The 12,364-nt window shown below is 39.6% G+C and overlaps 1 protein-coding gene across 1 annotated transcript in view; it reads left to right on the top strand.

Moving 5' to 3' along the window:
- The window catches only part of si:ch211-246m6.5 (von Willebrand factor D and EGF domain-containing protein), a 56,117-nt gene that overhangs the window by 39,308 nt on the left and 4,445 nt on the right, over positions 1–12,364 (top strand). Inside the window, exons 19-26 of the mRNA XM_052589303.1 lie at positions 696–833; positions 3,505–3,687; positions 7,266–7,433; positions 8,793–9,623; positions 11,163–11,258; positions 11,361–11,456; positions 12,054–12,149; positions 12,269–12,364. Coding sequence (XP_052445263.1) covers positions 696–833; positions 3,505–3,687; positions 7,266–7,433; positions 8,793–9,623; positions 11,163–11,258; positions 11,361–11,456; positions 12,054–12,149; positions 12,269–12,364 — 1,704 coding nt within the window. The remainder of the gene's footprint in view (positions 1–695; positions 834–3,504; positions 3,688–7,265; positions 7,434–8,792; positions 9,624–11,162; positions 11,259–11,360; positions 11,457–12,053; positions 12,150–12,268) is intronic.

The following is a 12,364-nucleotide window of genomic DNA, read 5'->3' as shown; positions in this document are numbered from 1 at the left end:
TGATTATTCTCTGAAAGAATCAGTGTTTGGAATAATCGTTTGAGTGTATGATTCGATTTCTGTTAAGACCGTGACTTGATTATTCTCTGAAAGAATCAGTGTTTTGAATGAATCATTTGAGTGAATGAATCAATTACCTATAAGACTGTAGATTCATTTGTTTCTGAAAGAATCAGTGTTTTGAGCAACTGTTTAAGTGAATGATTCAGTTACTTATAAAAGAGTAACTACCGTATTTTCTGGACTAAAGTCGCACTTTTTTTCATAGTTTAGCTGGTCCTGTGACTTATAGTCAGGTGCGACTTATTTATCAAAATTTATTTGACATGAACTGAGAGAAATAAACTAACAAAAAAACTTACCGTCTTCAGCCACAAGAGGGTGCTCTATGCTGCTCAGTGCTCCTGTAGTCTACACTGAAGACATAGAGCGCCCTCTCGCGGCTGTAGACGGTAATGTTTTATCTTGGTTCTTGGTTCTAAATAAATGCGACTTATACTCAGGTGCGACTTATAGTCCAAAAAATACGGTAGTTTTGTTTCTGAAAGAATCAGTGTTTTGTGCGTATGTTTAAGTGAATGATTCATTGATTACTGTATTAAAGTTGCGGTCACATTTACTATTTCTGCATGTGGAATCCATTCATTTCTATAATAATGCTTATTTGTTAATAATGCTTTGTTATATGTCCACAGGTGCCACATGTCAGGACGATGTGAATGAGTGTGAGAGACGCCCATGTTTTCCTGGCGTCAGGTGTGTGAATGGCTTCGGCTCCTTCAGGTGCGGCCCCTGCCCTCGGGGCCTGCAAGGAGATGGGATCTCCTGCAAAGGTGGGAAAACAAGGTTTCCTCCCAAAGCACATCTACTTCTGAAGAAGAGGCTTTTGCTGAGAAGTTAAACAGTCCCAAACTAAATATGACCTCAGTTTTGTTGTACACACAAAAAAGGAGAAAACTGTTTTCTTTTCTTGTTTCAAGTTCACCCACAGATGCCAAAGCATCACAATCCTGCAGTTCTGCCCAGAGTTTACTTTGGAGAATGCTGGGCTTTTAGTTTTCAAGCATCAAAGTCTCAGCTTGAGAGTATCCTTGAATAATATGCTCACAGAATTGCCAAACAGGAGTCAAAATAATATATTTAATAAAATAATGGCTACATTTATACTTTGAATTGTTAAATGTGTGTGTGAGTGTACATATAAGTTTTATTATTATTATTATTATTATTATTATTATTATTATTATTATTATTATTATTATTAAAAAAATTAATATAACATTTATTATTAAGATTAAAAATACATTTATCAAAAAATAATGTGCAATGTGTTTTAAATAATCTGCTTATTATTATCATTATCATTATCATTATTATTATTATTTAAGAAATTAATATAATATATATTATTAAGATTAAAAATACATTTATCAAAAAATAATGTGCAATGTGTTTTAAATAATCTGCTTTTGAACATTAATCAGATCAACAATACATGATGTTTAATTTTAAACCAAAGGATTTATTCATTAAGAAAAGTCTATATGGCGTATTCATTCCAAAGGATGTAAGGGGGGGAGCCTAAAAGACAACATTTTTGACCAAATTAAAAGATAAAGTATTGGTTTAAAAAATAAAATAAAATAATAAATACACACCAAAAAAAATATAAACTCAAAATATTGGGGGAAATTACGGAGCCCCGCACATGACATGCAAGAAAAAAAGAATTGTGCGCACGATTTACTAATTCGTTCCCTCAATTTACTAAAACATGTACACGATTACTATTGCGTTCCCTCGATTTACTATTGCATTCGCTCGATTTGCTAAATCATGCGCACAATTTAGCAAATCGAGAGAACGAATTAGTAAATTGTGCGCACAATTTATAAATTGAGTGAACGCAACAGTAAATCGAGGGAATGCAATAGTAATCGTGTGCACGTTTTAGTAAATTGAGGGAACAAATAAGTAAATCGTGCAAGTAAATATATATATAGTATTATTTATTTTGGAAACATTTATGCTGTCCTCTTGAATCGGGAAGACTTTCCACTTTACATTAAAGTAATTAAATGAAATTGTTTATTGACAATGCATTTTTTTGAATGTGAATACAGAATAGTTGATTTCTGAGATCCTGTATGCATTTTAAACAATCAAATTTGTTTCACATCAGACATCTATTGTCATCGAGCCTTTCATAAACCACGAATCTTAAAGCTCAGTGATTAGTTATTTGTGTTTTACAAATCATTGTATTTTTCTCTGCACTGTTGCTCAAGGGGCTCCTCACAGCTGTTTTCCATCTTCCTCCATGTGCCTTGACAAAATGTTCTGCAAATGTCTTTTGACCGTAATCTGCGAGTGATAAACCCTCATTCAGGGGAGCTCTGTGTTCACGGTTTCCTCCATCAGAGGGACAAAGATTTGATGACTCCTTCATCCAGGCCCGGGCCTCTATTACCAACACAATCTGTCTGATTGCAGCATACAGAAATACAACAGAGCAGCGAGAGCTGGATCTGCCACCCCGCTTTGATTATGACCAGCAGAACCGCGGGAGGGAGAGCAATACAATCCAGATGGCACAAGATAGTTATCCACCTTGTGCACACACAGACTCCACACCAGACACTGCGCTCGTCCAGAGATAATTGGTAAAACAGCTCCCCGGTAGTTTCCGTGTTAAGAGAGAGAGACAGCGAGGAAGTGAAACTCTCACGGCTCTTGTGTGCGGCTTTACTGACAACTGAGGAGACGACAGCCTCAACTCTGAAATCGTTCCTTGGAGAACATTTCAGAGCTAGAGAAATGGTTAGCCAGTTGTTGTATCAGGCTAAGTATGGCACAAGATGTTCACAGAACGCAAGGTGGGAGTCTTCAAAATGGAAATAGACATAAAGATCTTCCATCTTAATCTTTTCATTCTCTAGGATTTTCTTCGGTGGAAACCAAAGTGAAAGTTTAACCATAAGTTTGTGAAGATATATCAAATGCTGTATTATTCAGAACATATTGTATTAGAGAACAAAGTTCATGTTAATAAGGGTATTTTATCTTTATGCCAACATGGTGACATCAACAGCCTATAAGTGTGAAGAAAGTTATTATTAATTATTTTTTGATTAAATGACTTTTGTGCTTTCTTTAATGAGACCGCTGAACAACAACAACTTTGTTTTTACCTATGCGGCAACAGAACAAATGATTTAATTGTCATTTAGAAAGACCAGAAGTATTTAACTGAGATAACCCTTTAATTAGCATATTTTCTGAAAAAAAATAGCAACTTGCTAAATATTTTTTTATCAAAATAATTTTTTCTCTACATTTTTTCTAAACATCTGGTCATGTGACCAAAATTGTCGACAGTTTGCGAGATTATGGGTGCGACATATCATACCCCACTCCCTCTTATCCTTTATTCTGCACTTGAGGGATCAGTAGCAAAAGCTGTCGAGTTGATTTTGAATCATTTCTTTCTCTCTTTTTCATCAGCACCAGCAAGATTGGTCACATCTCGTCCAATCACCTCATCAACGCGACCCGCCGTGTGGCCCATCAACAAAACGCCCGTCCCCCTTTCTAAAACGACCTCCACTCACCTCCCGCCGGAGACCGACGAATCTCCAAGCAAGACCTCGGTCAGCAAAGCCGCCACCAGCACGAGTCAGAGAACTGGCAAGTTGTTGTTTCCATTGTTCTGTCCCTACATGTCCACAGATGGCCAGGAAACAAAACCGTGAGGGTTTCATTCGGAGCCAGATCGCCCACTGCTGGTGTCATGGCATTGCGGAAAACGATTCTTTGTCTTTCCCTGACGCAGTGTGATGTCCCTTCAATCCCCCTCGAGTCATTTCCTGCGCTAGGTTTTTTTGTGCGTGTGATGTTCCCAGGAAATGACTTTCCTCCAGCTGCTAAGCATAAAGCAAGACAAGGCCTGCTGGCTTGCCTTTGTGCTGGCACCTCTTACCCTCTCGTCTGGGTATAATGCCTGAAATAAGCGATTCTAATTAGCCATGCCAGGCATTCAGACTCTCTATGAAACTCAACAGAGCAAGGTTATGTAAAGGACGTCTCCCACTCTCTGTTTGGAAGAGTAATAGTCTAGAGACACACACAGTCAAATGTGTTTTGTATTGCATATATAATCCCATAGGAAAGTGAAATTACAAATCTCTGTAATATATCTATGTTATTGTCTGTTAAATCTCAGATATCTCATTCTATCACATTTTAGAGGAGATACTCTAAAAAATGGATACTGGCATCTTTTTTCTCAATAGAAAACTAAAAACGAAGAATCAGGAAGTGAAAACAATGAAATAAATGTAATCCCATCAAATCTGTTGTCTAGGATAAATAACTGAGATGTTATTTGTTATTTGATAATCTTAGAGGAGATTTTCCAAGATAATCTTTTTAGTAGTTTTCTTTAGAGTTTTGGAAAAGATCAGATGTCCCAAACTGTCCTCATATTTGCCAAGACATCAGAGTCTACAATCAATATGTTCTCAATATGAACTCTGCAAATTCTTGAACTCTAGAAGTGAAACTACTGGGATCTTTTCCCCTGATCACTTTACTGGTGTCTAGGAGAAACAACTGATATATTAAGGAGACCTCCTGACTTCTCATGAGTTTGCAAAGAGATCTCAACAATGTCTCAAATTGCCCTCACATTTGCTAAGACATACATTTGCAATCAAAAGACAAAGAATCCAGTATGAGCTCCAACATAGCTCCAACATCTTTATTTTTAGAGACGTATGCAAGATTACTGAGATTTTTCAGAAGGCTCCATTTTAACAACAACAAATGAGTTTTAAAGGGATCTCCTGAGGGGGGAAAAAAAAGTCAAAGTAATCTTAAACATGTCCTCTGAGCTTTGGAGGATATCTCGGCAATGTCAGAATGTCAAGGTAGTCTGCATTCAAAACCTCTAAATCTTAAAATAAACTGTAAAATGTAGCATTTTGAGCAGTGCAAAACTTACTTGTGTTAAACCACCAATCATCTGATCTAAACATGATTAGGAAAAATATAATTTTCAATTAGAATGTTTTTCTTTTCCTCACACCAGGCCTGTCAAAGACAAAGATTAGAGCACACAAGTCATGAGACCTATGTTTATGGCACTTTGTTGCAAATAGCTCAGGGGGCTAACAATATTTGCTGGGACTGGCACAACAGGCCCCTGGAGGACATCAGAATGGGGAATGTAAATTAGCTTTATGGCCCCATTCCCTCCTCTCATCTTCCCTCTCTCCTCCCTTTCACTCCCTCAGGTAATGTCCTCTGGGAATAAAATGGAAAGAAAGAAAGATGAGACATCAACCAGAGAGACTTGAGGGGGGTTCCCAGGGAACATTTGTACTCTAACCAGCTTTGCAAAGACATCTTTGAAGCCTTTTTTATTGTGATTATTTTATCACCACGACATCATCTTTCAATATTTGCCTCAACATTTTGTTTCATTTTCTTTGATATTATCTTGGAGAAATAAAATAGACAAATGCACACTGACTTTAGGGCTATAAATTGAACATAATTTTCAATTTCAAGATCATTTGGCCTATAAAGATTTTCATTAGAAATGTGTGCGTTCATAATTAGATATTTTTAACTTTATTATTGCAAAAATAAACACAGTTTGACAGTGTTGAAATTTTAGGAGGAAAAAATATTAGACCACCGTATGTAGGAAGAATCGTAATTTGATCCCCACTGAATTCTAATTTGAGTCATAGAGAAATCACTCAGATATTCATGAGCTCTCATTTGGGATTGTTCTTTCCTATGGGAAGGTGTTGATTGTCTCATAACTGAATGACTCAACACAATGGACCTCTCACTCTATGCAAAGAACATTTTAATTTTACAAACTAAGAGGGTCACTGTAGATGGGGGACCCCTTGTAATTGTTTTGAATTGCTGTCTGTTTTAAAGGCTATTACCTATGTAGAAACATCCAATAATAGGATCCAAAAAAAAAGACTCCTTCATTTGAGTTACTGTGTGCTACAATCCCAAAGGTTAAATGAATTCCTGTCATTCTCAGGAACCCTGGTCGTTCTTTTGTAAATACTAATTGAAAATGAAATTAGACAGTGTCCCCAATGGCCATTTGTCCCCAGGCTGCACGAGTAGCAATTCAAACAGTACGTCTCCTTTTATTTTGTCAAACCCTCATTTACACCTACCTTTCTTGTCTCTGTCATAATTGATGCAGGAAAGGAGACGAAAGGATTGAGAAGGAGGACTAGGGGGGATTTGTAAAGTCCACAGAGATTTGCTATCCCATGAGTCATCTTTTCCAAAAGGTAGATAAGGCCAGAGTTTGAGGAACGGGGACAAATAGACCTCTCTGGAAAGCCGCTATCATCCTTGGGAGCACCTCATCTCTTGCTAATACAGTCTTGCCGGATTGCAAATTGCCTGCCATCACACTTATGGAGGAAGATGAGATGGCAAGCAGAGGGGATGCAAGCTGTCACCCACCTCGGCCGATAAATCCCGTCGTTGTCTAAGGGATTTGCGCTGACCTTGCGGAAATGGGACAAAAAGCCCAGGCAATAACCCTTCATATGTGTAATCACAGGGCCGATAAATCTATTTTTAATGGAAGACAGCTGCTAACGCTTTCATCTTTCTCTGCTCCGCTGGCAGAGGGCAGGCTTCTTGTTTTATTTGACACGGCACGTGATGCTCGACAGAACAGGAGCGTGCGTCTGGATGATCATGAGCAAGATGAGGGTGTACTTATTCAATAAAATATGAAGATGTGACCCCATATCCTGCTGCAAAAAAGAATTTCCTGCGTGCTCCAAAAGTGCTCAGATGGATGCTGTAACCTATATGTGGTAGAGTAAAAAGGACACTGGCTTGTTCAGTGGTGTATAAAACAATGGGGTCATTTTTAGTCACAGGAAATGAGGTAAAGATTTCAGGGTGTTGCTTCATACCTTCTGACATCAGGACTTCTTCCCTAGTGTATGAGCGAGACCTCGTTTTCCCCGCATAGCTAATCCTTCACCAGTCTGTTGTGGTTGGGTAACTGTTTGTAGCCTGCGGAGGCCATATAGGAGTCTGAAATTGTTGGTAGGAGTTGAAGGTGAGGGAGGACGCAAAACCCAGGGGACTTCTGACCCTAAATTCACATCAATCTTCTATTAAGATGCTAACGAGTGAATGCTAACAGAACATCACGTCTATATATTAATGGGAAATTTAAAAACCAATGTTTCTTTATGGTGCAGGTTTTCCCAAAGGACTAAACGTGACATCCAAGTGTGCAAGTAGGCCGTGTTTTCCAGGTGTTCAGTGCATTGACCTCCGGCCGCCCTACACTGGCTACGTCTGTGGACGGTGTCCTCCAGGATACCAGGGCAATGGGCGCACCTGCACAAAACAATCAAAGCAAAGCAGTAAGTACTTTTTGAACTTAACAACATTGCAATCAGTCTTTCAAAACTGTATATAAATATATAAATGCATGCACACACAAAACTGAACAATACAACTTTTTCGGAGTTGTTGAATCATCGTGAAGACTTAACTTACATTTGTTAGCTTTGTTTAAAAATGAGTCTGTCGATGTTTTCCTCTTAAATCCTTTCTTAATCCTCCTTGTTTTATCCCCTGAATGCGCAGAGCTCCAGTAATTAGAGAAAAACATAACGAACGGGAAACAAGCCTGTCGTAATCCTCAGAACGCGACAGGTGCTTTGATACGGTTGATAAGTGAGACCTGGAAACGTCTAATGCTCCGTCATGCACAGGCTGCGGATCGGTGGTTGCTGACCAACAATGTGCTTTTGGCTGACGAGTATAGGGAACAGAAGAAGACAGTAAGGAATTAGGGAAAAAGTGTGCAAACTCATTTAGATAGGGGGTGAGTAGGGGTGAAGACAGTGAGGAAGAGTGAACAGAAAACTGGGTTTTTAACAGAGTCTCAGGGTTTTTTCTTGTTTCTGTTTTTTTAGTCTTTGATTCTCCTTTTATATTTAAAAAAAAGCAAAACTACCAGACTGCATCTTATCCCTTCTTATCCCCAGAGTACAGTATGTTACATTTTACTCAATGGAAATGTTGTTAGACTTCTTAATCTGTTCCTTTGCGTGAAAAATCCCTCGAATACATTTTCCTTGGTTGCAGTATCGCAGCACGACGGTAAAAGCCTTCAGAGCGGGCTAATGACTTTTAATGCATTTTTCCCTATGAATGGGCCACTGCTGGAATCATTCCTAATAGTGCCGTTATCAGGAGTAAATCCATGAGCAGACACAGTGGGAACTAGAAAAGAAACGGCTTCATTTTGTAAGCTAATTCCCTTATTGTCGCCACATGCATCCCAGATTCTTACACACTCAGAAACAACTGTGTGTCTCTGTTGTCGGGATTGCATTCTGTTGTATCGTGTCTTTGTCTCTCGCATGTGGATGGGGGACAAAATAAATATTGTCGAGCAGCCACAGTGACTTTCTGTTGTTTATAAGTAAATATACCAGCACCACCATGAGGTTTTAAGCTAGTACTGAGCACCATTGCATCATAACTGTATTTCTGGTGATCTCATTGTGAAAAATCTTCAATAGTCTGTTTAATACATCCAAAAGATGTTGATGAATCATAACTGCAGAATACACTATCAATCTGTTCTTTTCATTTTGAGCTTTGTTGGGGCTGACAAGTAAAAATTTGAAAGATATATAAAAATTATTTACTGTTCATAAGCTTGACAAGTTGCTTTTCTTCTTGCATAATAAGCTTGTCCTCTTATCCAGCACCCCGCTACTCACCACAACTGACCCAAGTCACGAACAACCTACCCCATGTCTCCCACGGCTTTCCCCATCTGCACCTACCCGTTCTTCCATTCAGGCAACCTCAGAGACGCCTATCCTCACCAGCGAGGGTCCCACTCCATCAGGTCACCACTCGCATCCCCCTCTCACCAACCTTTCCACCTGTCACTGGGAAAGAGGAGTTGGAGCTGACTGGAGGACACACCCCAGCCTCAACCAGCAGCAGGGATCGCCTCCTCTCTCGCTCTCACAGTCAACTGAACGTTCGTCCGAGTCCAGAGGAGCGTGATGCTTCATTTAAAGTTTCGGCAGGTGGATTTGCAGGCGTCACGCCTGGAAAAGTCACATTACCTCACACTTCAAGGCACATTAAAGCACTAAGGAAGTCACCAGAGCAATCCAGTCTGGTCACAATTATCCGACCTCTACCTTGGACACCTCTAGCCTCCCAGAAACCCCTAACAGCAGCCCTAACCTCCCTTTCTTTCTCCTTTCCGGAGACTGAGTTCTCTGCAGATGGAGGCCTTGGGGCCGGAATCCAAGACCCCTATGAGACCCAACCACTACCTCAGGAGAGTTACACCTACCTTGGTGAGCAAAGGCAAACCAAAATCTTGGAAAACCAACCAACTCTTCAGAATGGTAGACACCAAAGCAAGAGCAAAAATGTGGTTCTCTTAGAGGAAAGAAGTTTCACTTGTGCAGATGTCCCTTGCTTCCCAGGAGTCCACTGTGAGCTTGCAGGGGATGGAAAACCTATATGTGGAAGGTGTCCTTTGGGATACATTGGAGATGGGCAAATGTGCAGAGGTAATTTTTAGATTTGCAAGATTACTTTTCTTTATTTATTGATTAGTTATCCATGCAAGTCCAACATTAGAGACTTACTTATCCATGACATAAACGTCTGAGAAAAAAGATTGCCCACTTACACTGCAAAATGTGCAAATGTATCTAATGTATCTTTTATTATGTATCTTACCCTCCCCTAAAATGTGCATATTAATAACTTAAATAAATAAATAGCCCAAACATTTTAGCAATCCTTCAAATCACTGCAGGTCACACTTAGGGTCCGACATGAATCCAATAATTGGTTGGTTGGTCAGTAAACGTGGATTGTACCAGCAAACACACTGTGCAATGATCATGCTGTATTGTAGGCTAACTTTGGTCGCAAAATCCTGACAACGGCCATCTTTGAACCTCTCTCACTGTATGACACAGGACAACCGATTAGGAGCCACAATCACAGAAATCGCCATGATTAATTCGCAATACCAATCTTTCATCTGGGACAGCCGAAAATCATGCAGTGTGTTTAGGTACCTTAAGGTGCTTCTAAGACAAAAATACAAAATTGTCCCTTTTAAAAAAAACTGCCCTGCTAAGAGTGTCGACAAGTATGGTCAGCTAGCCATATGTAATTTCAGGGATGGTTTACCTGAAATAGTTGAAATACCATAATTTAGATGCCCCTAACCTGGCAAACTTTGTTCATTTTATTAAACCAGTACATTCCTGATTAGGTTCCCAGGCAAAATGGTGGACCCCGACTCCCAGAAACAGTGCAAAGCCATTTAGTCTGATTTTAACGATCAATATCTGTATAGTAATTGCTGATTTTATGTGTAAAATGTCTGTGAACAGATAGTGGGCATGATTTCTGAGGTCTAGACTACGGACAAGTGTGCAGCATGTGGAGTTTAAGACTGACAACTGACAGTAACTGGTGTAAACAATAAATTAATTCCCCGAGCATGCTCTAGGCATAAGGAATAAATACATTCCTTGAGCTCTATCCCATGGGTTCGCGAACCTGAGAAAACTAGGAGCAGTGGGTGGAAGAATCACTAGAAACATGTTTGCTATTGTAATCCCGTGTTATTGCATTACAATGTTGAAATTCACTCAGGACAATAATTACTTATGCATTCACGGATTATATTCTGGCACTGTTTTCAAGGTATGAATATAGCGTCAACATGCACAAAATAGTCACAGGTGTTTTGCGTTGAACTCTACAAAATTTATGCGGTGAACAATACCCAACTATTCAAATCAGTCCTGTATTTTTTCTGATTGCTTGAAGGAACAATTTAGGGTGAATCTTAAACGGCAAGCATGGTAATTCTCTAAAAATATAACACTAGTGTCTCCTGAACTTTAAAAACGACTTGCTTTAATTAAAAGGTGCTCACTTAAAATAAGTATAGTACATAGAGAATTTGTGTATGTTTTCGCTTCCTGTGCTTCAGGGCCGCAGATGGCGGAAAATATGTGTTTGCCTTTTGACAGAGTGAATCTGACCATGTGTTATTTGTGTTTGCATGCCATTTGTGCCTTCAGCCGTGTGCAGACATGCCTGCGGTAGAAACATGGAGTGTGCGGCCCCCAACACATGTCGCTGCAAGAAGGGATATCGTGGTCCCAATTGTAAAACAGGTCACAAACAAAAACGCACAAGTGTTTATGATGTTGTAAATATGGTCATAGGTATAATCTCAAGACTCATTTGCCGAATAACATCATTTTGGATTCTCACAGCAATCTGCAGTCCAGCTTGCCTGAACGGAGGGAAATGTGTGGCGCCAGATGTATGCGATTGCATGTCAGGTTACCATGGAGAGGCTTGTGAAAGCGGTAAGAGGGCTGAAATTGCATTGCCATTCAGCTCTAGTTTAAATATTGTGTAAAGAAGTGCATTTTTCCACTTTTTTGTAGTTCGTAGGCGTTTTTGAGTTAATGATCCTATGAAATGGCTTGATAAGTGCTGTTTTTCTGGTCTTTTTAAACAATGGTCAGTAGCCTCTTGTCTGTAACAGCCTTTAGTTTATGAACCGTTAATGGTCAATAGCCTTTTGTTTACATCACAGACTTTTATGAACCATGATTTGCTGCTTTTATTACAAGTTGAAGTGGCATTTATAAATTTAATAGGAGACAACATTGTTTTGAAAGCATTTCATTTGACGAATGTTTCCATACACATTTTATGATGAGGAAAATGATTGTCCGTTTTATATCAGTGAAGGTTTATTTTCTGTCAAATCGCACACAGATGGCCTCAAGCATTATGTTTTTTGGTACCATTTTGCAAATCTGTACCATTTGTGCCTTCCATAAAGAGGCTAGAGCCGAATAATCTGCACAGGCTTGATGAGGTATGCGTTAGCGGTTTGCTTTTTGTGATATATGACTTTATTTTATGTGCATTTGGCCGTATGAATATTCCCGTAGCTCTCTGCAGTTTGCCTTGCCTGCATGGAGGCACCTGCGTGGGACGAAACACCTGTTCGTGTCCCTATGGCTTCGTAGGGCCCAGATGTGAAACCAGTGAGTCCTGATAAATCACGTTTTCTTGGATTTCATGCGCATGCGGATGTTAAACGTGATCTCTTGCACCCCTAGTTGCCACGGATGGTATCACATGTGTTTTGGTTTCATTTACACAGTGGTGTGCAACAGTCACTGTCAAAACGGTGGGAAGTGTGCATCACCGGATGAGTGCGAATGTCTGGTGGGGTGGACGGGACCATCGTGCGAGACCG

The sequence above is a fragment of the Carassius gibelio genome, chromosome B22 (genome assembly GCF_023724105.1).
Source record: "Carassius gibelio isolate Cgi1373 ecotype wild population from Czech Republic chromosome B22, carGib1.2-hapl.c, whole genome shotgun sequence".
In the NCBI taxonomy this organism is placed as follows: Eukaryota; Metazoa; Chordata; class Actinopteri; order Cypriniformes; family Cyprinidae; genus Carassius; species Carassius gibelio.
The sequence above is the reverse complement of the archived record's forward strand: the minus strand, read 5'-3'. Positions and strand labels throughout refer to the sequence as shown.